The sequence below is a fragment of the Pongo abelii genome, chromosome 18 (genome assembly GCF_028885655.2).
Source record: "Pongo abelii isolate AG06213 chromosome 18, NHGRI_mPonAbe1-v2.0_pri, whole genome shotgun sequence".
NCBI classification, from domain to species: domain Eukaryota; kingdom Metazoa; phylum Chordata; class Mammalia; order Primates; family Hominidae; genus Pongo; species Pongo abelii.
Genome location: NC_072003.2, coordinates 73,473,148 through 73,499,860, shown reverse-complemented (window position 1 = coordinate 73,499,860; position 26,713 = coordinate 73,473,148). Strand labels below are relative to the sequence as shown.

The following is a 26,713-nucleotide window of genomic DNA, read 5'->3' as shown; positions in this document are numbered from 1 at the left end:
CGCTTCCGGTCCGCGTGAGGTGCATTCTCGCGCCGGTGGCGGGCTTAGGGCCGGGGTTGCGACGTGGTGCGGCGCATATTTTCACAAGTGGGTCTCCCTTGTCCAGGACTATGGCCACCGACTCGTGGGCCCTGGCGGTGGACGAGCAGGAAGCGGCTGTCAAGTCGGTCAGTAGCTTCAGCTCCAGGCGGGGAGGACGTAGCAGGGGCCCAAGCGAAACCTCCCAAAAGCACAGGGAGCTCCCCGGGTTGGGGAGGCCCCTGGGCAACGCGCTCCTGGAGTTTGCTGGGGCAGTCACTTGCCCTTGATTTGCTCTTAGAGCTAAAGAGACCAATGTCGAGCTTTTTATCTCTATCTGGGCTGGTTAAGGATTTCATCCTTTGGTAAATCCGCCCCACTGTGCATGCTGTCATTCCTCTATTGACCTCCTCGGTGACGATTATAAGGAAAGCCAAGTTTAGATTCTGATTCTCTTTTTCATTACGCGACTGTTCTTCGCATGTTTCTGTGCTACTCTGTATTTAACATTTCTTAGATCGATGCTTAACGTGGTTGGTAGTTTGTAGCTCTTTGCAGAATAACAGATTCACGTTTGGATTTAATACCTCAATCTACTGCAGATGTTGGAAGGAGGCACTACAAATTGTTTCATTGATGTTTAAAGTGACGGTTTCGTGTACTTGTTCTTTCAGTAATGAATATTCATTCAACTGGAATGTAATTACAGCATACACTGTGGCTTTCTGTTCTTATATCTAAGACCTAAACTTTAGGTTTGTTTAGTGATAATGGACTGTTTTTTTTTGTTGTTGTTGTTTTTGTTTTGAGGCGGAGTTTTGCTCTTGTTGCCCAGGCTGGAGTGCAATGGCGCCATCTCGGCTCACCGCAACCTCCGCCTCCCGGGTTCAAGCGATTCTCCTGCCTCAGCCTCCTGAGTAGCTGGGATTACAGGCATGCGCCACCACGCCCGGCTAATTTTGTATTTTTAGTAGAGACGGGCTTTCTCCATGTTGGTCAGGCTGGTCTCGAACTCCCGAACTCAAGTGATCCACCCACCTCGGCCTCCCAAAGTGCTGGGATTACAGCCGTGAGCCACCGCGCCCAGCCGGTATGGGGATTTTTGAGAGGGCTATTGACAGAATTAGACAAGGCTGGCAAGGATTTATTGAACTACAGAGAACAGAATAAGTTAGAAGTGATGCTTAATAGAAATATCAGTGTAGAAGTTATTCTGTTAGCCCGAGATAGAAGGCCTATGTTGGGCAGTGGAAGGGAAAATGAAGGGATGAATATGAAGGTAGAATGGGTAGGACTTGCTAACATAATAAAGGAGAGAAGGAGGTAAAGCCAGAAGGTTTCTGTTTTCAACCTGGATCCTATTGGTATTACTAACGTCCCAATAACAGAATAGGAAAGTGAGAGGAAGGGCAGATTTGATAGAATGCTGACGGCAGCCGGGCGTGGTGGCACCCACCTGTGATCCCAGCACTTTGGGAGGCCGAGGCGGGCAGATCACTCGAGGTCAGGAGTTTGATACCAGCCTAGTGAAACCCCATCTCTACTAAAAATACAAAAGTAAGCCAGGCATAGTAGTGGTCACCTGTTAATCCCAGCTACTCAGGAGGCTGAGGCATGAGAATTGCTTGAACCTGGGAGGTGGAGGTTGCAGTGAGCCAAGATCACGCCACTGTACTCCAGCCTGAGCTACTGAGTGAGACTCTGTCTCAAAAAAAAAAAAAAAAAATGCTGTAGGCTGGGCACAGTGGCTCACACCTGTAATCCTAGCACTTTGGGAGACTGAGGCAGGCAGATCAGTTGAACCCAGGAGTTCAAGACCAGTGTGGGCAACATGGCAAAACCCCATTTCTACAAAAATACAAAAAAAATTAGCTGGGCGGGGTGGTGGTACACTCCTGTAGTCCCAGTTACTCAGGATGCTGAGGTGGGAGGATCACTTGAGCCTAGGGAGGTTGAGGCTGCAGTGAGCTGTGATCACACCACTGCACTCCAGCATGGGCGACAGTGAGACCCTGTTTCAAAAAAAGAAAAAAGTGAATGGTGAGTTCAGGTTTGGCTGTTCTGAGTTTAAAATAAGGAAACATCTTGGTAAGTACCTGTTGTGGGAGTCCCCAAGAGATGCCAGGTTTGACGATTTGTTAGGAGAACTCACAGGCTCAGTATGTAGTTGTACTCATAGCTATGATTTATTATAGTGAAAAGATACAAAGCAAAATTAGTGAAGGAAAAAGGCTCATGGGCTAAGTCCAGAGGAAACCAGGCAAACTTCAAAGTTATTTCCCAATGGAGTCCACAGAGTGTGCTTAATTCTTCCAGTAGCAAATTGTAACAGCACATATGAAGTGGTGTCAGGGACGCTTGTTAGAGACTCTACTTGAGGCTTTTATTGGGGGCCTGTCATATAGTCACCCTGTGCCTAGCATGTACCAGAATTCCAGACTTCCAGAAGGAATGCAGGTGTTTAGCATAAATTACATGTTTTTACAAACAGTTGAGGCAGACTGACCCCCTCTTATCAGTTCTAGGAATGATGGGAACCTTCCCAAAGTCCAAGTTCCCGGGTGACAGCCAAGGTCCAGCCTTGCAAATAGGCTTTCCTAAGGAGAGCAGTCAGGCCTGCTGTGTTCTCTTCTGCCCGGTAGCCATTAGGCATTTGGAAATACAGCACTGGAGTTCAGGGGAAGGAGCAGGTCAGAGGTGTAAAACTGGCAGTTTCCACAAAGAAATTACAAAGCATTATCAAGGGCATGGTCCTTGCACTCTGGAGTTTAAAATCTAGCGTTTAGCATCAGATCTTCTCTGAAAGAGTTACTGAGAATTGGTTTCAAACCTTGTGAAATCTGTGATCCTAACCTAGCTGTGACATGAATATCACAAATATAGGCCTAAACATACTTGGTATCTGGTTCTAAGCATCCAGCTTATCAGAAGGCTGGTGTAAATAAAGGCTTCCTAATAGTTGGAGAAGACCTATTTTTTTCACCACATAGACTTGTGTACCTTCACTTAATAAATGATTCACAGTCTTAGGTTATCATGTGGTTCTGCTCTCTAGTGTAGAGATAACCAATGAAAGTGACAGAAGAAGGCTGGGTGCAGTGACTCACACCTGTAATCCCAGTGCTTTGGGAGGCCAAGGTGGGAGGATTGCTTGAGCCCAGGAGTTTGAGTTTGAGTTCGAGTAGGCATGGTGGTCCACACCTGTGTTCCCAGCTACTAGGGAGGCTGAGGTGGGAGGATCACTAGAACCCAGGAGGTTGAGGCCGCAGTGAGCCATGATCATGCTGCTGCACTCCAGCCTAGGTGACAGAGTGAGACCTTGTCTCAGAAAATAAATAAATAAATAGAAAGAACTTGAGTTGGGAGAAAAGCAGAGGTTGAGGTTTTCTGAAACTTTCCCCCCAACCATTATATTTAGTCCACCCCTCCCCTTGTTTTAAGGCTGTTGAAGATATTTGAAATGATGGTTTCACATAGACTTTCAGCAATTCTACTTTGAGGGAACAAACCAACTCCCTGAATACTGGTGCTGAGAGTTTCAGAGTGGACTTTTACTAGAAAGTTTTTCTTTTCTTAGGGACCTTCCTTTTATTGGGTCCTTTGCTTAACTCTGTTTTCTTTTATTCCTATTCAGATGACCAATTTGCAGATCAAGGAAGAGAAAGTCAAAGCAGATACCAATGGTGAGTCACTAGTAACTACAAGCTAGAAAAGAGTTCCATGTGGGCCGCTGCTTTGCACTCATAGCTGCATTGTACAAAGAGCTGTCATTTCATGTAAACTTCAGCTGCTTACAAGCCAGTGAATTAGATTTTGTTACTGAAGGGATGTGTCAATTTTCTACATTTTATCCTTTGACTTCTTAAAATTAAGAGTCTCTCTATTGGATTGTACTGCTACTGTTCATTTGATAATATTTTGGCAAATTATTTATTTATTTATTTATTTATTTTGAGATGGAGTCTCGCTCTGTCGCCCAGGCTGGAGTGCAGTGGCACAATCTCGGCTCATTGCAAGCTCTGCCTCCTGGGTTCATACCATTCTCCTCCCTCAGCCTCCCAAGTAGCTGGGACTACAGGCGCTCGCCACCATGCACGGCTAGTTTTTTTTGCATTTTTAGTACAAATCATTTATTAAGTGAAGAGGCTCACTGCAACCTCTGCCACCCAGGCTCAAGAGATCCTCCCACCTCAGCCTCCCAGGTAGTTGAGACTACAGGCATCCACCACCACACCTGGCTAATTTTTTATATTTGTAGTAGAGGCGGGGTTTTGTCATATTGCCCAGGCTGATCTTGACCTCCTGGGCTCAAGCGATCTGCCTGCCTCAGCCTCCCACAGTGCTGGGATTACAGGCACGAGTCACTGCACTTGGCCTAATTTTATTTATTTATTTATTTTTATTATTATTTTTTGAGACAGAGTCTTGCCCTGCCACCCAGGCTGGAGTGCAGTGGTGCGATCTCAGCTTACTGCAAGCTCCACCTCCCAGGTTCACGCCATTCTTCTGCCTCAGCCTCCCAAGTAGCTGGGACTACAGGCGCCTGCCACCATGCCCAGCTAATTTTTTTTTTTTTTTTTTTTTTTTTTTTGTATTTTTAGTAGAGATAGGGTTTCACCGTGTTAGCCAGAATAGTCTCGATCTCCTGACCTCGTGATCCACCCCTCTTGGCCTCCCAAAGTGCTGGGATTACAGGCATGAGCCACCGCGCCCGGCCGATTTTATTTTATTTTTTAAAATAAAATCCAGATCCTGCACGAGGTAAATTTTTTAACTTTTTGAAAAGTGAATCTGGGTTCAAAACTCAGAAAGTATAATAAGGTACAAGGATTAGGGCCCACCCTAGTGACCTCATCTTAACTACAGCTGTAGCAACCCTATTTCAAAATAAGGTCACATTCTGAGGTAGTGGTTAGGACTTGAATATATGAGTCTGGGGTCAGGGGGCCACACACAATTCAGCTCATAACACCATCCTATCCCATAAGTAGCCACTGTTCATGGATTTTTAATATTCTTCCAAAGACTTTATACAAAGCAAATATAAGTGTAGATTCTCATATTCTCTCTCTCAACCAAAACGTGGCGTGATATATACAGTACACTTGCTTTTTCACTCAACAGTATCCCTTGGCAAACTTTCCATATCAATACATGCGGTTTCATCCCTGTCTTTTTTTGTTTTTTTTGAGGCAGAGTCTTTCTCTGTCGCCCAGGCTGGAGTGCAGTGGTGCAATCTTGGCTCACTCCAACTTCTGCCTCCTGGGTTCAAGCGATTCTCCTGCCTCGGCTTCCCGAATAGCTGGGATTACAGGTGTCCGCCATCATGCCCAGCTAATTTTTGTGTTTTTAGTGGAGACGGGGTTTCACCATGTTGGCCAGGTTGGTCTTGAACTCCTGATCTGATGATCTGCCCGCCTTGGCCTCCCAAAGTGCTGGGATTACAGGCGTGAGTCACTGTGTCTGGCCCCTCCTTGTGTTTTATAATTATGTGATACTGCATTGTGCCGATATACCACGATTTTTTTTTTTTTTTTTTTTTTTTTTGAGATGAAGTTTCACTCGTTGCCCAGGCTGGAGTGCAATGATGCGATCTCGGCTCACCACAACCTCCACCTCTGGGGTTCAAGCGATTGTCCTGCTTCAGCCTCCCAAGTAGCTGGGATTACAGGCATGTGCCACTACACCTGGCTAATTTTGTGTTTTTTTAGTAGAGATGGGGTTTCTCCATCTTGGTCAGGCTGGTCTCGAACTCCCGACCTCAGGTGATCCGCCCACCTCAGCCTCCCAAAGTGCTGGGATTACAGGCTTAAGCCACCGCATCTGGCTGATATACCATGATTTTTAAAGCAATCATAGATGTTTGGGTGGTCCCAGTCTTTTGCTATTATAAATAATGCTTCATGAAATAACCATGAACTTAGCTTTTTTTACATGTATGCAAGTGTTTGTAGAATAAATTCCCCAAAAATGGATTTGCTAGGTCAAAGGTATATGCATTTGCGATTTTTTCTTTCTTTCTTTCTTTTTTTTTTTTTTTTTGAGATGGAGTCTCTGTAGCCCAGGCTGGAGTATAGTGGGGGCTCACTGCCACCTCCGCCTCCCAGGTTCAAGCAATTCTTCTGTCTCTGCATCCCGAGTAGCTGGGATTACAGGTGCACGCCTAGATGCCCAGCTAATTTTTTATATTTAATAGAGACAGGGTTTCACCATATTACCCAGGCTGCTCTTGAACTCCTGAGCTCAGGCAATCCGCCTGCTTGGCCTCGCAAAGTGCTAGGATTACAGGCATAAGCCACCACGCCTGGCCTTTTTTTAAAAATTTTTTTAAGACATGATCTTGTAGGTTGGACACAGTGGCTCACGCCTGTAATCCCAGCACTTTGGGAGGCCGAGGTGGACAGATCACGAGATCAGGAGTTTGAGACCAGCCTGGCCAATATGGTGAAACCCCGTCTCTACTAAAAATACAAAAATTGCCCGGGCATGGTGGTGCACGCCTGTAGTCCCAGTTACTCGGGAGGCTGAGGCAGAAGAATCACTTGAACCTGGGAGGCAGAGATTGCAGTGAGCCGACGTCGTGCCACTGCACTCCATCCTGGGCAACAGAGCGAGACTCTGTCTCAAAAATAAATAAATAAATAAATAAGACAGGCTCTTGCTCTGTCTACCCAGGCTGCAGTGCAGTGGCTCAAACTGCTGGGCTCAAGCTGTTCTCCTGCCTCAGCCTCCTGAATAGCTGGGACTATAGGCTAATTTTTTTAATTTTTAGTAGAGACTACGTCTTGCTATGTACATGCCCAGGCAGACGTTTGCAATTTTTGTCAGTATTTTCAAAGTCTTTTCCTTAGGTATTATACCAATTAATATTTCTGGGTTTGTTTTTTGTTTTTTTGGTTTTTTTTTTGAGACGGAGCTTTGCTCTTGTTGCCCAGGCTGGAGTACAATGGCATAATCTCAGCTCACTGCAACCTCCGCCTCCCGGGTTCAAGAGATTCTCCTGCCTCAGCCTTCCCGAATAGCTGGGATTACAGGCATGCGCCACCACACCCAGCTAATTTTGTATTTTTTAGTAGAGATGGGGTTTCTCCATGTTGGGTCAGGCTGGTCTCAAACTCCCGACCTCAGGTGATCCACCTGCCTCAGCCTCCCAAAGTGCTGGAATTACAGGCATGAGCCACTGTGCCCGGCCACCAATTAATATTTCCATCAGCAAGAATGAGAGTGTTTCTCTACAATCTCATCACAGAATTAATAGTCAAACTTCTAGAATTTGCCAATCTGATAGGTAAAAAATGGTAGACTATGTTTGCTAATAAGGCTGTATTTTAAAGTAGGGCTAGTAAGAGGTAACATATTCTGATCTGTCTGAAATTAGTCAAAATTTCTAGAAATTTAAAATTTTTCACCAGGTATAGTAGTTCATGCCAGTAATCCTAGTGCTTTGGGAGGCTAAGGCAGGAGGATTACTTGAGGCCAGGAATTTGAGAACAGGCTGGGCAATATGGCAAGACTCCATCTCTATGAAAATATTTTTGTTTTAAATTAGCTGGGAATAGTGGTGCATGCCTGTAGTGCTAGCTACTCAGGAGGTTAAGGCAGGAGGATGTGGTGGCATGCACCTGTAGTCCCAGCTAAGTGGGAACCTGGGGTGGGAGGATCACTTCAGCTCAGGAGGTTAAGGTTGTAGTGAGCTATGATTGCGCCACTGCACCTTAGCCTGAGCAACAGAGGGAGACCCTGTCTCAAAAAAAAAAAATTTCTAGAAATAAAAATTCACTAAACATAAAGAAATGCCAACTATTTATATTTTGATTACTTAAAATAATTTTTTAGGCTGGGCGCTGTGGCTCACGCCTGTAATCCCAGCACTTTGGGAGGCCAAGGTGGGCGGATCACTTGATTGAGGTCAGGAGTTCAAGACCATCCTGGCCAACGTGGTGAAACCCCGTCTCTACTAAAAATACGTAAATTAGCCAGGCATGGTGGTGCGCGCCTAATCCCAGCTACTCAGGAGGCTGAGGCGGGAGAATCACTTGAACCCAGGAGGTGGAGGTTGCAGTGAGCCAAGGTTGCGCCATTGCACTCCAGCCTTGGGCTACAAGAGGAAAACTCCGTCTGAAAAATAAAAAAATAAAATAAATTTCAGTGTATTTATTTATATTGTCCCACATTTTTGGTGGTTCTCATATTTGCCTTTCTAATTATGACAACTGTTTTCTTGTGTAGGTATTATCAAAACCAGTACCACTGCCGAGAAAACAGATGAAGAGGAGAAAGGTAACTACTTTTGGATGCCCTTGGCAAGAGACAGTGTGACCCAGGGCTTGCCTTCCTGGAGCCAGGGGCACTCCAAGCTACAAGATCCAGGAGATGAGAGGAATCAGAGAAGGAGTAGTCAGTGAGAGGAGGAGAACCAACAAGTCCGAAAGCGGTAGCTCACACCTGTAATCCCAGCACTTTGGGAGGCCGAGGTGGGAGGATTCCTTTGGGCCAGGAGTTGAACACCAGCCTGGGCAACATACTGAGACCCCCATCTCTACAAAAGATTTCAAAATGAGCTGGGTGTGGTAGCGCACACCTGTACTCCCAGATACTTGGAGGCTGAGGTGGGAGGATTGCCAGAGCCCAGGAATTCTAGGCTACAGTGAGCTCTGATTGCGCCACTGTACTCCACCCTGGGTGACAGCAAGACCCCATCTCTAAAATAAATAAATAGAGACCTATCAGTGTGATGGTTTTTCTCCAGCCATGCTTGACTGCCCAGGTGCTAGTGTGGAGAGGGAGAAAGAGTGGCTTCATAAGTGTGGGGTTTGCCAGATGAGTATGAAGATATACTGGTTTCTTCCTGACAGAGGACAGAGCTGCCCAGTCCTTACTCAACAAGCTGATCAGAAGCAACCTTGTCGATAACACAAACCAAGTGGAAGTCCTGCAGCGGGATCCAAACTCCCCTCTGTACTCGGTGAAGTCGTTTGAAGAGCTTCGGCTGTGAGTATTCGCTCCTTTCAACAGCTCTTCCTTGCCAGTCTCTCCCCACATAAAACTTAGCATCTCAGAGATTCTTGTGAGAATTTTACTTTTAAAAAGTTAGTGTATTTTTTTCTTTTTTTTGAGACAGAGTTTCGCTCCTGTTGCCCAGCCTGGAGTGCAGTGGCGTGATCTCGGCTCACTGCAGCCTCTGCCTCCCGGGTTCAAGCGATTCTCCTGCCTCAGCCTACCAAGTAGCTGGGATTACAGGTGCCCACCACCACGTCAGGCTAATTTTTTGTATTTTTAGTAGAGACGGGGTTTCACCATGTTGGCCAGGCTGGTCTTGAACTCCTGACCTCAGGTGATCTGCCTGCCTCGGCTTCTCAAGGTGCTGGGATTACAGGCGTGAGCCACCATGCCTGGCTATTTTTTTTCTTTGAAAAGAAGTCACATGAATAAGTCACATGATTCAAAAGTCAAAAAGTATGAAAAAATTTGCAGTATTAATCTCCCACCCTTGTGTCTTGGCTATCCTGTTCTCTTGGTAGAAATTTTTTAATGCTTCAAATTGATTTATCGTAGCTAAAAGTCTTATTTCTCTTATACTCTTAGAACTTTCAATAAAATATTGGCTGACAGGTGATTTCTGGATGTCAGGAACATTTCTGATTAGGTAAGCCCTTAAGTGAGAACATGTGCTATTTGGTTTTTTTTTCTTTAAAAAAAAAAAAAAAAGAAAAGGCCAGGCACAGTGGCTCACGCCTGTAATCCCAGCACTTTGGGAGGCCAACGCAGGCAGATCACAAGGTCAGGAGTTCGAGACCAGCCTGACCAACATGGTGAAACCCTGTCCCCACTAAAAATGCAAAACTCAAAGCTTAGCCAGTTATGATGGCGCAGGCTTGTAATCTCAGCTACTCAGGAGGCTGAGGCAGGAGATCACTTGAACCTGTGAGGCGGAGGTTGCAGTGAGCCAAGTTCGTGCCACTGCACTCCGGCCTGGGCAACAGAGTGAGACTCTGTCTCAAAAAAATATATATATGTGTATTTAGACTATAGGGTTTACAGTCTTACAGTTTATCTGCTTTTTTAAAAATCTGTCAAATCTGTTTTTGGTTTTCTTTTTTTTTCTTTTTTTTTTTTTTTTTTTTTTGAGACGGAGTCTTGCTCTGTTGCACAGGCTAGAGTGCAGTGGCGTGATCTCGGCTCACCACAACCTCCACCTCCCAGGTCCAAGCAATTCTCCTGCCTCAGCCTCCCGAGTTAGCTGGGACTACAGAGGCACGCCACCACACCCAGCTAATTTTTGTATTTTTAGAAGAGACAGGGTTTCACTATGTTGGCCAGGCTGGTCTCGAATTCCTGATCTCATGATCCGCCTACCTCGGCCTCCCAAAGTGCTGGGATTACAGGCATGAGCCACTGCGCCCGGCCTTATGTTTTAGGTTTACTTCAGTAAATTAATAGAGGATTAAGTGTGGATCATTGTGTTATATACATGCCACTGTGCTGGGTGTTACAAGGAACACAAGACCTACTTATTATTCTTGCTGCCTGCCAGGATCACAATCATAGAAAGTAGCTGATGAATAAGAATATGGTGGAATCAATGGATTCTTTGCCTTAGTTCAGCAAAGTCTATAGTATGGCCACTATGGACAAATCGAAGCCACATTCCTTCCAGCTATTACCACTGAGAAAGAGACACTTAAAACAAGAAAGCTAACTAGTTGTTAAGTAATCTTGAAGAAAATTTTTTTTTTAATTTTTGATTTCTATTCATTTATTTATTTACTTTTGAGACTGTCTCACTCTGTTGCCCAGGCTGGAGTGCAGTGGCACAATCTTGGCTCACTGCAACCTCTGCCTCCTGGGTTCAAGCGATTCTCGTTCCTCAGCCTGTCACATAGCTGGGATTACAGGCCTGAGCCACCATACCTGGCTAATTTTGGTATTTTTAGTAGAGACAGGGTTTCATCATGTTGGCCAGGCTGGTCTCAAACTCCTGGCCTCAAGCGATCTGCCCGCCTCAACCTCCCAGGCTGCTGGGATTACAGGCATGAGCCACTGCGCCCAGCCTTATTCTTTTATTTTTAAAAATAGAGATGCGGTGTCACTGTGTTGGCCAGGTTGCTCCTGAACTCCTGTCCTCAAAGAGTCCTCCTGCCTCAGCCTCCAAAAACAGGTGTGAGCCGCTGCACCTGGCCCAATAATTTTTTTTTTTAAATAGAGGTGAGGTTTTGCCATGTTGCCCAGGCCGGACCAAAAATGTATTTTTAAACAGTTACACTTTAGGTTGGGCACGGTGGCTCATGCCTATAATCACAGCACTTTGGGAGGTCAAGGCAGGTGGATCACCTGAGGTCAGGAGTTCGAGACCAGACTGGTCAAAATGATGAAACCCTGTCTCCACTAAAAATACAAAAAAATTAGCCGGCTGTAATGGCACATGGCCTGTAGTCCCAGCTACTCAGGAGGCTGAGGTAGGAGAATTGCTTGAACCCAGGAGGTGGAGGTTGCAGTGAGCCGAGATCGTGCCATTGCACTCTAGCCTGGGAGATAAAAGTGAAACTCCTTCTCAAAAAAAAAAATTTTTGTTTTTCAGGAAATTATGCTTTTCTATGTGTTTTCTCTGTCAAGGACTTTATTCACCAAATCTGTCATCTCCACTTCTGTTTTTAAGCTGTATCAGGACAGCTAGACATGTGGTATGATTTCGTTAGAGTGACAGTTTGCTCCTCCAAGTATCAACTGGCTTTTTAAATTTCTTCCACTTAAAAGACGTGAGCTCTCAGTTTAACCACTGATTAATTGTCCTCTGTAAAAGGCAGGTTCTCTCTGATTTCGTCGTTGGTAGGAAAAGGAAACAAAGAATGAAACCAAGGTCATCTAATGTACTTGGTCTGCTTTGTACTTAAAATATTTGAGTTAATCTGCAAAATGAAAGAAAACTGAGTCAGTGGAAGCTGTTGGATCGTTTGAGACCCAATTAAGTAGTGACGTTGTTTCCTTGGCAACCAAGTCAGAAGCTGCCGAGTGTCACAGCGTTTTCTCCCAAATGGAAGATATGAAAGATTATGTTTTTAAATTTCTTTGTGTCTGAGAACCAACATACGCCAGAGAATTTGCCTTTTAGAGAGCCTGCTAAACTCCAAGGAAGGCTTAGAGAACAGTTGGGTTGCCTTTTCTTTAGAAACAATCTGGTATGATTTTTCTTAAACATCTTGTCAATTTAGAGGTAGCAGAGAGCTTATTGTAAATGCAATGTAAGAGCAACTTAAATTGATAATTCTTGTGTAGCTGTTTACATAAGAAGTTGGTGTCCAGGTGCGGTGGCTCATACCTGTAATCCCAGCAGTTTGGGAGGCTAAGGCCAGTGGATCTCTTGAGCTCAGAAGTTCAAGACTAGCCTGGGCAACATGGTGAAACCTCATCTCTACAAAAAATAAAAAAATTAGCCGGGTGTGGTGGCATGTGCCTGCAGCCCCAGCTACTCAAGGGTGGGAGGATCTCTTGAGGCCTGGGAGGTGTCGGTTGCAGTGAGCCCAGTTCACACAACTGCACTCCAGCCTGGGCGACAGAGTGAGACGTCTCTCAAAAAGAAGTAGTTAGTGTTTGTCTGTTTATTTTGATTAGACCTAAGTGAATCTGAGCATTTGTAAAGTTTAGTAGGTTAATCGAACCACCTTTATTTACTGTATATCAGCTACTAGAAACTGGCTTCATCAATTTTCTTTTTTATGGCCGGGCGCTACAGCTCATGCCTGTAATCCTAGCACTTTGGGAGGCCGAGGCAGGTGGATCACCTGAGATTAGGAGTTCGAGACCAGCCTGGCCAACGTGGCGAAACCCTGTCTCTACGAAAAATACAAAAATTAGCCAGGTGTGGCAGTATGCGCCTGTAATCCTAGCTACTCAGGAGGCTGAGGTAGGAGACTCACTTGAACCCAGAAGGCAGAGGTTGCAGTGAGCCAAGGTCACGCTATCGCACTCTAGCTTGAGCGACAGAGCAAGACTCCATCTCAAAAAAAAAAAAAAAATTTTTTTTTCTTTTTTTCTTTCTTTCTTTCTTTTTTTTTTTTTTTTTAAGAGATGACCTGGCCTTGTTGCCCAGCCCAGAGTGCAGTGGGGCAATCATAGCTCCCTGTAGTCTTGAACTCTTAGTCTCAGGCAATCCTCCTGCCTCAATCTCCCAAGTAGCTAGGACTACAGGTGCATGCCACCATGCCCAGCTCATTTTTGTTTTTTGTTTTGTTTTGTTTTGTTTTAGAGACAGGATCTCACTGTGTTGCCCAGGCCGGTCTTGAACGCTTGGACTCCTCAAGCAGTCATCCCACCTAGGCCTCCCAAAGTGCTGGGATTACAGGCGTGAGCTACCATGCCCAGCCCATCAATTTCCTTACCTATTGATTGTCTTGAGTATTTGCATAGCTGGCTTTGGGAGGAACATGGAACAAAAGGATTTCTAAATCTTAGCAATATAGTAAACAGTGTTTATTTTCATTTATTATTTACTTATTTAGAGTCCCACTCTGTCACCCTGGTTGGAGTGCAGTGGCTCAGTCACAGATCACTGCAGCCTTGACCTCCTGAGCTCAGGTGAGCCTCCCACCTCAGCTTCTTGAGTAGCTGGGACTACAGGTGTGTCCAGCTATTTTTTGTATTTTTTTGTAGAGACAACGTATCACCATGTTGCCTAGGCTGTTCTCGAACTTCTGGCCTCAAGCAGTCGGCCTGCCTTGACCTCCCAAAGTGCTGAGATTACAGGCATGAGTCACTGCACCTGGCCTGTTTTTAGATATATCTTTTATAATTTATGTAATGCTATGAATTAATAACCGTCACCCTTGCTGTGTCCAGGGAACACTTGTCCTCCAAGGCCAGCCAGATTTGTGGGTCTGCTGAAAGCATTAATTTCTCTAAGAAACCAGTCTTTATTTTATGAATTATAGAATAGTTGCAGATTAACATTCCTTAGGGAAAGGCGGTAGCTTGGTTTGATTTGGTTTGGTTTTTGACAGTGTTTTCTTAAGGCATAGGAAAATAAGTCTGACAGAGGTAGGAGGCATCATTCCTTACTATAGAAAAAGATAAGATTCTAGGCCTCTAAAACAATTCCAACTTCTAGGCATCCATCCTCTGTCTTCCTGGCTTCCTAGGAAACCACAGCTTCTCCAGGGAGTCTATGCCATGGGCTTCAATCGACCCTCCAAGATACAAGAGAACGCATTACCCATGATGCTTGCTGAACCGTGAGTATGCAGATCAAGCGCATCTCTCCCAGTGTGATTAAATCATTCTTCCCCAAACTGCGTTTTTGTGCCTGAGAACAGAATGGGCTGTTTGGGGCCACGTGTTTCCTCAGGAAAACAGCTTAGGCAAGTGCAGAGAGAATCAGATGGAATTAGGTACAGTTTCTGCCTTTCCCACTTAACAATAGAAACTGATAGAGAAAGGTAGTGCTTTATTCCGTGCTATCTTAAAAATTGGGCTTAAGGCCGGGCACGGTGGCTCACTCCTGTAATCCTAGCACTTTGGGAGGCCGAGGCGGGCGGATCACCTGAGGTCAGGAGTTTGAGTCCAGCCTGGCCAACATGGCAAAACCCTGTCTCTACTAAAAATACAAAAATTAGCTGGGCACGGTGGCCCACGCCTGTAATCCTAGCACTTTGGGAGGCCAAGGTGGGCAGATTGCCTGAGCTCAGGAATTCGATACCAGCCTGGGCAACATGGTGAAACCCCGTCTTACTAAAATTAAAAAAAAAAAAAAAAAAATTATCCAGGCCTGTTGGCGTGTGCCTGTAGTCCCAGCTACTCAAGAGGCTGAGGCAGGAGAATTGCTTGAACCCGGGAGGCAGAGGTTGCAGTGAGCTGAGATGGTGCCACTGCACTCTAGCCTGGCGACAGCAAGACCCTGTATCAGAAAAAAAAAAAAAAAAAACTAAACTAAAAATACAACAATTAGCCTGGCATCTGGCATGGTGGCACGTGCCTGTGGTCGTGTAGCTGAGGCAGGAGAATTGCTTGAACCCCAGAGGCAGAGGTTGCAGTGAGCCGAGATCGTGCCACTGCACTCTAGCCTGGGAAACATAGTGAGACTCTGTCTCAAAAAAAAATTGGGTTTAAAAAATATTATGTTGATGTGAATGGTGTTGCAATAAATTCAAAAACAAACAAAATATTATTTGGAAATTTTTGAGACCTACACAAAGGTGTAAAGAACAATACCAAGAACACCTCTGTAGCCCTATCCTGCCAAGAAAGGAAGCAGGTCCAGTTGATAGTTGAAGCCCCTGAATTCCCCTCCTTCCATATCCTTTTCCCACCCTGACCAGAGTGAGTTCCTTTTGAGACAGGGTCTCACTCTGTTTCCCTGTCTAGAGTGCAGTGGTGCAATTATAGCCCACTGCAGCCTCGACCTCCTGGGCTTAATTAATCCTCTCACCTCAGCCTCCTGAGTAGCTGGGACTATAGGCATGTGCCACCATGCCCAGCTGACTTTAAAAAAATTTTTTTGTAGTTTGAGAAGCCGAGGTAGGTGGATCACTTGAGGTCAGGAGTTCGAGACCAGCCTGGCCAACATGGTGAAACCCTGTCTCTACAAAAAATACAAAAAAATTAGCCGGGCTTGGTGGTGCACACCTGTAATCCCAGCTGCTAGGGAGGCTGAGGTGAGGTGGGAGGATCACTTGAACCCAGGAAACAGAGGTTGCAATGAGCCAAGATTACACCACTGCACTCCAGCCTGGGCGACAGAGTAAGACTGTCTCAAAAAAAAAAAAACAAAAAAAAAAATTTGTAGAGACAGGGTATCACTATGTTGCCAGGGCTGGTCTCAAACTCCTGGCCTCAAGTGATTCTCCAGCCTCAGCCTCCCAAAGTGTTGGGATTATAGGCATGTGTTACTGCACCTGGCATATTTATCTTTTTTTCTTTTTTGAGATGGAATCTCCTCTGCCGCCCAGGCTGGAGTGCAGTGGTGCAATCTTGGCTCACTTCAACCTCTGCCTTCCAGGTTCAAGTGATTCTCCTGCCTCAGCCTCGTGAGTAGCTAGGATTACAGGCACCCGCCACCACACCCGGCTAATTTTTGTATTTTTTTGTTTGTTTGTTTGTTTGTTTTTGAGACGAAGTCTCGCTCTGTTGCCCAGGCTGGAATGCAATGACTCAGTCTCAGCTCACTGCAACCTCCGCCTCCCGGGTTCAAGCGATTCTCCTGGCTCAGCTTCCCGAGTAGCTGGGATTACAGGCGCCTGCCACTATGCCTGGCTAATTTTTGTATTTTTAGTAGAGACGGGGTTTTACCACGTTGGCCAGGCTGGTCTCGAACTGCTGACCTCGTGATCTGCCTGCCTCAGCCTCCCAAAGTGCTGGGATTACAGGCGTGAGCCACTGCACCCAGCCTAATTTTTGTATTTTTAATGGAGGTGGGGTTTCACCAGGTTGGCCAGGCTGGTCTCGAACTCCTGACCTCAAGTGATCCGCCCACCTTAGTTTATTTATCTTTTTTTTTTTTTTTTTTTTTTTTTTGTGAGATGGAGTCTAGCTCTGTCGCCCAGGCTGGAGTGCAGTGGCGCAATGTCCGCTCACTGCAAGCTCCGCCTCCCAGGTTCACGCCATTCTCCTGTCTCAGCCTCCCCAGTAGCTGAGACTACAGGTACCCGCCACCACGCCTGGCTAATTTTTTGTATTTTTAGTAGGGACGGGGTTTCATTGTGTTAGCCAGGATGGTCTCGATCTCCTGATCTTGTGATCCGCCTGCCTTGGCCTCCCAAAGTCCTGGGATGACAGGCGTGAGCCATATTTATCTTTTTAAATGACAAACATGCCACCTATTCCCATGATGCTCCCATAAAGTGGAATGTAAAAGTTCCCTCTAAAACATCCACCTGACTTAGCATCTTGTCCATAAAACTGGGGAAAGGCACACACAGAAGGAACGAAATTCTGGGAATGCATCATGGCTCAGCCAAAAATATCGCTGGGGACTTGTCTGGGCACAGATCTTACTCTGCACACTTGATTTCCCTGTGACCCTTGGTGTGCAAAACTGGGGTCCTCTAGCTGTGCCAGAGGCTAGAATGAGAATTTCTTGGTGTGAGCCCATTTAAAATAATCATTTATTTTACAATTTAAGCAGCTTTTTAACAGCATATAAAAAAATGTATGAAAGTAATATGTGCTCAATGGAGAAAACCTGGGTAATATAGAGAAGCATGAAGGGGGAAATATGCCTTTCATTCAGAAAGAACATTTTGACATGTTACTGAGTTTCACCAATATAAGTTTCCTTTCTGTTCTTCCTTGATCCAGTCCACAGAACCTGATTGCCCAGTCTCAGTCTGGCACTGGTAAAACAGCTGCCTTTGTCTTAGCCATGCTCAGCCGAGTGGAGCCATCAGACAGATACCCCCAGGTGAGGGCTTGCGGGGTTGGGTGTCCTGGGTTGCCTGCCCTGGGGAGCGCAGTGCCATTTGGTGAGGATTAATGAGAGGTCTGAAGCTTCTGACACCTTAGGCTGTGGCTCAGGCAGAGCAAGTTCCTACACCAGGCCCTGACCTGGGAGATGTGCTTGGAAGCAGCAGCCTTAGACCATGGCTTGCAAAGGCCTCTGCCAAGCCAGGGCTACCTGCTGCAGGCTTCAGTCTATAGCTGAAAGGTGGGCCTAGATGGGAGGACATGCTTCCCTGTGCTATTCAAGTGCTAATAACATCAGCATACTGGGTGCCTTCAGGTCTGTTACCAAATGGCTCTCCTAAACTCATCCTTTATGATTTTTCTGTCAGTGTCTGTGCCTCTCCCCAACATATGAGCTGGCGCTTCAAACAGGAAAAGTGATTGAGCAGATGGGCAAATTTTACCCAGAACTGAAGCTTGCCTATGCCGTTCGAGGCAATAAATGTGAGTACTGCAGGCGACACCTGAACAGTGAGCAGGGTAGGGGGTTGGGTGTTTGAATTTTGAAGATGCGATGACCATATTCAATTTTCTAATTCAGTCTGACCCTGGAGCCTAACTGTGTTGCTCTATTTGAATCTATTTGAATACCTGCTAATTTGTTAACAGTCTTTTTCAGTTTTAAAATAAGATTTTCGGTTGATAAAAAAAAATCCATGCATGGCTCACAGAGTTCTTAATATCTAGAGTTCTTCGCTCAGAAGGTAGAGTTTTGAATTTAGCGTCCAGAGTTCTGGGACCTGCTACCAAAGAGAGATTAACAGGACTGAGGATGGAAGGTTGGGGTCAGCTCCCTTTCTTTAAAAGTATGCAAAACCAGGTACAGTGGCTCATACCTGCATTCCCAGCCCTTTGGGAGGCCAGGGTGGGAGGACTGCTTGAGCACATGGTTCGAGACCAGCCTGGGCAACACAGTAAGACAAAAAATTAAAAAAAAAAAAAATAGCCAAGTGTGGAAGTGCCAGCTTGTAGTCCCAGCTACTTGGGAGGCTGAGGCAGGAGGATCGCTTGACCCTGTGTGGTCAAAGCTGCAGTGAGCCATGACTGTGTCACTGCACTCTAGTCTGGGCAACAGAGTGAGACCCTGTTTCAAAATAAATAAACAAACATAAAAAGAGTTGGATGATGTTGGGTTATAGGAGGAAGAAGAAGGGAACTGATGCTTATTGAAGGATTGCTGTGTGGGATTTCATCCTGACCACAGTGCACTGAGATAGGTGTCGTTCTGCCCACTTCACAGCAGAAGAGACCAAGACGGAGGGGAACACTCATGTGTGTTTTGAAATCTGGAAATAACTTGTTCTCCTAGTCCTAGAAGGATGGGCAGGGCTTTGATTTCCAGAGCTGGCTTTGCCTTTGAAATACCCATGAAAATCGCCTGGGTCTCCACAGTGGAAAGAGGCCAGAAGATCAGTGAGCAGATTGTCATTGGCACCCCTGGGACCGTGCTGGACTGGTGCTCCAAGCTCAAGTTCATTGATCCCAAGAAAATCAAGGTGTTTGTTCTGGATGAGGCTGACGTCATGATAGCCACTCAGGGCCACCAGGATCAGAGCATCCGCATCCAGAGGTAGGGATCTCGAGGGCGGGGGACTCCTCAGACTCCCCATCTGCAGTGTCTTCTCCCTTCACTTCAGACGCCTCCTCTGGCTTCTGCCTGGGTCTTGGCTCTCGTACTCTCAGCAGCATTTGTTTGACGGGCCATTTCCGTGTCAGCACTGACCACAGTCCCTCCCAGCCTGGGTTGAGAAAGGAGACCTAGGGACTCTTCCCCAACCCCTGTCCCCAGCCCAGGCCTGCCGCTCCTCCTCCCCAAGATGCTCCTCCCCTATCAGCCTTCCTGGGCATCTAGACCCTCCCAGCTGGGGACACCGTGCTTCTGTTGCTTCCCAGGGCCACCTGGGGCCATCTACCAGGGCCTTCCCTTGCAGGATGCTGCCCAGGAACTGCCAGATGCTGCTTTTCTCCGCCACCTTTGAAGACTCTGTGTGGAAGTTTGCCCAGAAAGTGGTCCCAGACCCAAACGTTATCAAACTGAAGCGTGAGGAAGAGACCCTGGACACCATCAAGCAGTACTATGTCCTGTGCAGCAGCAGAGACGAGAAGTTCCAGGCCTTGTGTAACCTCTACGGGGCCATCACCATTGCTCAAGCCATGATCTTCTGCCATGTGAGTAGCAGCGGCAGTGGCAGGCCTGGCCCCTCCCTCTCAGCCAGCTCCCCACAGGGCTCAGGAGGACTGGATGACCCTGGGCACCATGGGAAGAAGGGAAGTGCTTTCTGAAGATGTAAGAGACAGGCTCTCCTTTAGTGGGGGTAATGGTAGTATCCCAAGGGATACATAGCCTAAACATAGAGCCCCTGAACTTTATGTCTTATTTGTGGATGATGTAGTATTGCACAACCCAAGAGAATTTGGGTTCTCATATTTGTAAGAAAAATAAAAAGTTCAACAAGATGGCCGGGTGCGGTGGCTCATGCCTGTAATCCCAGCACTTTGGGAGGCCGAGGTGGGCAGATCACGAGGTCAGGAGATCGAGACCATCCTGGCTAACACGGTGAAACCCCATCTCTACTAAAAGTACAAAAAATTAGCTGAGCGTGGTGGCGGGCGCTTGTAATCCAGCTACTCGGGAGGCTGAGGCAGGAGAATGGTGTGAACCCCAGGAGGCAGAGCTTGCAGTGAGCCGAGATCACACCACGGCACTCCAGCCTGGCAATAGAGAGAGACTCCGTCTCAAAAAAAAAAAAAGTTCAACAAGATAGTCATAACATTCACACACATAGTTTTCCAGTCTCAAACAGCAAATACTTAGAAAATGGAAGGATAGATCTCATTGATAATAGAAAAAATAAATATTTAAGATCTCTGAAGAAAATGTCAAAATGATTTTAGAATAAAAGAGACAGCAGAGCATAGTGGCTCATGCCTGTAATCCCAGCACTTTGGCAGGCCGAGACAGGCGGATCACCTGAGGTCGGGAGTTGGGAGACCAGCCTGACCAACATGGAGAAACCCCGTCTACTAAAAGTACAAAATAAACTGGGTGTGGTGGTGCATGCCTGTAATCCCAGCTACTCGGGAGGCTGAGGCAACAGAATCACTTGAACCCGGGAGGTGGAGATTGCAGTGAGCTGAGATCGTGCCACTGCACTCCAGCCTGGGTGACAGAGCGAGACTCCGTCTCAAAAAAAAAAAGAGGCCAGGCTTAGTGGCTCACGCCTGTAATCCCAACACCTTTGGAGGCCAAGGCAGAAGGATCGCTTCAGCCCAGGAGTTTGAGACCAGCCTGGGCAACATCGGGAGACCCCATCTCTAAAATACTTTAAAAAAAAAAAAAATTAGCTGGATGTGGTGGCACACACCTGTAGTCTCAGCTACTCGGAAGACTGAGGTGGGAGGATCCCTTGAGCCCAGGAGTTAGAGGCTGCAGTCAGCTGTGATCACGCCAGTGCACTTAACATGGGTCACAAAGCAACACTCTGTCTCAAAACAAGGAAACATACAATGCAATGATATAGTGATAACAGTAATATATATCTCAAATATAATCCACATTCTCCTACCTCCACTTGTGCCAAAAGTATTTTTTCTTTTTTTTGAGACTGAGTCTATCTAGCTCTGTCACCCAGGCTGGAGTGCAATGGTGTGATCTCGGCTCACTGCGCCTCCTGGGTTAAAGCGATTCTCCTGCCTCACCCTCCAAAGTAGCTGGGATTACCGGCACCTGCCATCATACCCAGCTAATTTTTGTAGTTTTGGTACAGGGGGTTTCACCATGTTGTGCAGGCTTGTCTTGAACTGCTGACCACAGGTAATCCACCTGCCGTGGCCTCCCAAAGTACTGGGATTACAGGCATGAGCCACTGCGCCTGGTGCCAAAAAATACCCCCTTTTTTTTTTTTCTTTTTGAGACGGTCTCACTATCTTGCCCAGGCTGGACTCAAACTCCTGGGCTCAAGCGATTCTCCCACCTCAACCTCCCAAGTAGCTGGGACTCCAGGCACATGGCACTGTGCCCAGCTCATCTTTATTGCTTTTTGTTTTGTTAAATCCAAGAGCCAGTCAAGGATTGCTTGTTGCATTTAGTTGTCATGTCTCTTAAGACTCCTAAATGTAGAAGAATTTCCTCACCTTTATTTTATTGCCTCCCATTACAATGACATCTTGAAGCATCCAGGGTAGTCTTTTTTTTTTTTTTTTTTTTGAGATGGAGTTTCGCTTTTGTTGCCCAGGCTGGAGTGCAGTGGCGCAATCTTGGTTCACCACAACCTCTGCCTCCCAGGTTCAAGCAGTTCTCCTGCTGCAGCCTTCCCAGGTAGCTGGGATTACAGGCATGTGCCACCATACCTGGCTAATTTTGTATTTTTAATAGAGACAGGGTTTCTCCATATTAGTCAGGCTAGTCTCAAACTTCTGACCTCAGGTGATCCGCCCGCCTCGGCCTCCCAAAGTGCTGGGATTACAGGCGTGAGCCACTGTGCCCGGCCAATCTGGTTTTTTTTTTTTGAGACGGAGTCTCGCTCTGTCACCCAGGCTGGAGTGCAATGGCACGATCTTGGCTCACTGCAGCCTCTGCCTCCCAGGTTCAAGCGATTCTCCTCCCTCGGCTTCCTGAGTAGCTGGGATTACATGTGCATGCCACCACGCCCAGCTAATTTTTGTATTTTTAGCAGAGACGGGATTTCACCATGTTGGTCAGGCTTGTGTGGAACTCCTGACCTCATGATCGGCCCACCTTGGCCTCCCGAAGTGCTGGGATTACAGGCATGAGCCACCGCGCCCAGCCCCCAGGGTGGTCTTTTACTCCTGGGCTCAAGTGATCCTTCAACTTGGTCTCCCAAATTGCTGTGGTTATAGGCGTGAGCCACCATATCTTGCCCCAGGTTAAATATTTTTGTGATATAAATTTTCTTTTTTTTTCTTTTCTTTTTTTTTTTGGAGACAGGGTCTTGCTTCGTTGCCCAGGCTGGAGTGCAATGGTGCAGTCTTGGCTCACCAGCCTCGACCTCTCAGGTTCAAGCGATTCTCCTGCCTCAGCTCCCTCAAGTAGCTGGGACTTACAGGCCCATGCCACCACGCCTAGCTAAATTTTTTGTAGAGACAGGGTTTGACCATGTTCCCCAGGCTGGTCTCGAACTCCTGAGTTCAAGCGATCCACATGCCTCGTCCTCCCAGAATGCTAGGATTACAGGTGTGAGCCACCATGCCCAGCCAGGTACAAATATTTTTGTAAGATTACAACCCAGGTGACATTGTTACTTCCTGTTGCACTATATCGGGTTTATAATTTTAAGAAATTTAGCGTTTAGCTGCTAAGTTTCAGGTGCAGTCTTCCAAATCAAAAATATCTTCAGCTGAGCGCGGTGCCTCACACCTGTACTCCCAGCCCTTTGGGAAGCCAAGGCAGGATAATGTCTTGAGCCCAGGACTTTTGAGATCACCCTGAGTGACAGCAAGACTGTGTCTCGAAAAGAAAAAATATATACTTAAATACTTTTCATTTCTCAATCGTTTTTTTTCTTCCAGACTCGCAAAACAGCTAGTTGGCTGGCAGCAGAGCTCTCAAAAGAAGGCCACCAGGTGGCTCTGCTGAGTGGGGAGATGATGGTGGAGCAGAGGGCTGCGGTGATTGAGCGCTTCCGAGAGGGCAAAGAGAAGGTTTTGGTGACCACCAACGTGTGTGCCCGCGGTGAGCAGAGGATGTGTCCCACCTGGTCTGCCAGGCTCAGGGTCCCAGGCCCAGTTAGAGCCAGAAATCCTTGTATACAGGGAAGTCGGATGGTCTCAGGGAGATGGGTGGGGCTGGTGACACTATTCCTTTCTAGGAGAGACTGGTTTTCCCTCAGGTGATAAGAACTCACACATGCCAGGCGCGGTGGCTCATGCCTGCAATCCCAAGGCAGGAGAATTGCTTGAACCCTGGAGACAGAAGTTGCAGTGAGCCGAGAATGTGCTGTTGCACTCCATCCTGGGTGACAGAGTGAGACTCTGTCTCCAAAAAAAAAAAAGGAAGAGGGCAGGCCTAGTGGCTCACGCCTGTAATCCCAGCGCTTTGGGAGGCCAAGGTGGGCAAATCACCTGAGGTCAGGAATTTGAGACCAGCCTGACCAATATGATGAAACCCCATCTCTACTAAAAATACAAAAATTAGCCGGGCGTGGTGGCAGGCGCCTGTAATCCCAGCTACTCGGGAGGCTGAGACAGGAGAATCGCTTGAACCCGGGAGGTGGAGGTTGCGGTGAGTGAGTTCACGCCATTGCACTCCAACCTGGGCAACAAGAGCGAAACTCTGTCTCAAAAATAAAAAAAGAAAGAAAGAAAACAAACTCCCACAGAAGCCAGGAGTCCTGACTTGGTGGAAGGAAATGCACAGGCATCTGACTGGTAGAGAACAGAGCTGGCTCTTCAGGGGCGTCCATCTCCAGAACATTGTATCTCCCAGAGGATTACTGACTGATTTCATGATTTTGTTGGTACTTGCCAAAGTTCTCTTCTTTTCCTCTGGGTTTTGTTGCCTGCCTATATGTGCCCTCTCTTGTACCCAATTCCCAGAGTTGGCCTGTCCCAAATTCTTTCCCTCTATCCAAAGCTGGTACGCATTGACCTACCTGTGGATGACAGTGACTTCTGTCTCCTGTCCTTAGTCCTCTCAGCCTCCAACTCTCCTTCCTGCAGGCATCGATGTTGAACAAGTGTCTGTCGTCATCAACTTTGATCTTCCTGTGGACAAGGACGGGAACCCTGACAACGAGACCTACCTGCACCGGATCGGGCGCACGGGCCGCTTTGGCAAGAGGGGCCTGGCAGTGAACATGGTGGACAGCAAGCACAGCATGAACATCCTGAACAGAATCCAGGAGCATTTTAGTGAGTCCCGGGGAGGGTCCTCTGCCTGGCACCCTTTGCTAAGAGGGGCGGGGTGGGGAAAGGGGTAGGATCTTCTGTAGCCCCGAGAGAGGCTCTGTCCCTGGCACACTCCCCTCCTTTCTGACCATATGGCAGTTCTCAGGGAGCACACCTGGAGACTTCAGGACCCAGGGACTCCAAGGACAGCTCCCCTGTGACCGGGCTTCGGGGCGTGGGGCTCTGACTGTTGCTGTCAGTGACTAGGGGCCCTTCTGCCCCCTGCTCAGGCACCCGGAGCGTTTGGGGCTGAATGAATGATTGCTGTGGCCCGAGGTGGGGCACATTCCTGGGCAGGGTAGAGACTTGTGTATTTTTCCCCCAGATAAGAAGATAGAAAGATTGGACACAGATGATTTGGATGAGATTGAGAAAATAGCCAATTGAGAAGCTCCACCAGCCACTGATGCCAGCCCTGGCACTGCCCCTGCACAGGAGACAAGTGTGTTCAGGGCACAGGCCCCGACATCACCCCAAGGACAACAGCACGAGTAGAGAGAAACTACCTACCTCACTTCAAATTATGTTTGGACTTGACAAAAATAGGTGCAAATGACGGGGGGCAATAGGAGGAAAAATTTGCATTTTGGAAAATTGGGTCCTTTCCCCACTTTTTTAAAGGCACATTTCCCCCATCTTTATAATAATCTGGTCACATTGGTAGTCGCTGGACCCACGACCCCCTCCTGATTTTGGCTAGGCATCGTGGAACCAGCTCCAGCCCCTGAAGAAATGGTAGACGTGCAGGTTGTGTGGAAGAGGCTGAGCAGAAAATGGTGTGAGCCCCACCGCCAATGGATCGAATGAGGGAAGTGGCAGCAGAGAGGCCAGAGCTGCCCCCTCTCTGTCTCTTCAGTGGACGCTTCACAAGTGTTTCTCCTGCCCTTGGGGCCATCTTCCTTCTCCTGAAATCCAGAGACTTTCTTGCTTATCCCTTCTCCCTTTCACTTCTGTTCTTTGCTGCAGAAAGTAGACTTGCGTATCCCTGATGAGCAGCTTGGCTACTTTTGTAAACTTCAGATTTGGAGAGAAACACAAAAGTCAGTGAATCCTGACCCCTTGAGAGAGAGTGACCTGGCGAGGGCCGATGAAGGGGCTGGGCCTGGGCTTGCCTTCTCTTCCTTCTCTCGGTTGCTCCCTCCGCTTAGGCCCCTGGTACTCAGTCACGGCAGCCAGGAGACCCCAGGTGAGTTTCTGAGTGCATACTAGTTGGTTCTTACCCCCGGGTGTCACACTGGGCCAGGAGCTGAGCAAGAGTTTGGAATGGAAGTTATGACCAAGGAAATTATGCTGTTCATTTATAGTAGTGGACATTATGGAGAGCTCTGATTCCTACATAATATGAATAAGGACGGATAGGCCGGGCGTGGTGGCTCATGCCTGTAATCCCAGCACTTTGGGAGGCTGAGGCGGGCGGATCGGTTGAGCTCAGGAGTTCGGGACCAGCCTGGCCAACATGATGAAACCCCGTCTCTACCAAAAATAGAAAAAATGTAGCCGGGTGTGGTGGCGCATGCTTGTAGTCCCAGCTACTTGGGAGGCTGAGGTAGGAGGATCGCTTGAGCCTGGGTAGAGGCTGCTGTGAGCTGAAATGGCCCCACTGCACTCCAGCCTGGGTAACGGAGCGAGACCCTGACTCAATAAATAAATAAGGATGGATAAATTATAGCTGTATGCATCATTCATTATGCTAAGACATTTTAAAGTAATTACGAGAAACGCTCTACTAATCATGATTTGTTTGTATTTTTCCGCTTATTAGACAAATATATACTCATTTTAAAAAGGCGTGTGTGTATATAAAGTGAGAGTGCTCTCTATCCCTACTCCTCTGGGATCCTGATTCCTGGCAGTTTGGTGAATATTCTACCATATTGCCTTTTATTTGCATAAACCCATTTTTCTTTTACAAAAATGGGAACATCCTATTCACACTACTATGCAACCTGCTTTCACTGATCAGCATGTGTTAGACATGTTGACATGTCCAATACACACACATCTTCCTTGCCCTGGAAACACCATCCATCTTCCTTTCAGTGTGTAGCTGTCCCGGCATTTATCTCCTGGTTCCTCTAGTGACAGGCGTGGGGGATTTCCAGTACATGGCTGTTATCCGCAGTACCACAATGAACTTTTTTTTTTTTTTTTTTTTTTTTTTTTTGAGACAGAGTGTCACTCTGGCCCGGAGTACAGAGGCGTGATCTCGGCCCACTGCAACCTCTGCCTCCCAGCTTCAAGCAGTTCTCTTGCCTCAGCCTCCCAAGTAACTGGGATTACAGGCACATGCCAGCATGCCCAGCTAATTTTTATATTTTCAGTAGAGACGGGGTTTTGCCATGTTGGGCAGGCTGGTCTC

The 26,713-nt window shown here is 47.0% G+C and overlaps 1 protein-coding gene across 2 annotated transcripts; it reads left to right on the top strand.

Annotated features, from left to right (window-relative positions):
- The first annotated feature begins 31 nt into the window (after nucleotides 1-31).
- Nucleotides 32-26,142, top strand: DDX19A (DEAD-box helicase 19A). 2 transcript variants are annotated; one of them, NM_001134199.1, is given in 12 exon segments: nucleotides 32-167; nucleotides 3,653-3,701; nucleotides 8,248-8,298; nucleotides 8,874-9,009; nucleotides 14,151-14,243; nucleotides 17,305-17,407; nucleotides 17,778-17,892; nucleotides 18,841-19,018; nucleotides 19,380-19,617; nucleotides 22,978-23,140; nucleotides 24,127-24,318; nucleotides 24,680-26,020. In NM_001134199.1, coding segments are annotated over 12 exon segments (1,437 nt in total). In that variant the 5' UTR covers nucleotides 32-110; the 3' UTR covers nucleotides 24,742-26,020.
- Nucleotides 26,143-26,713: the final 571 nt, after the last annotated feature.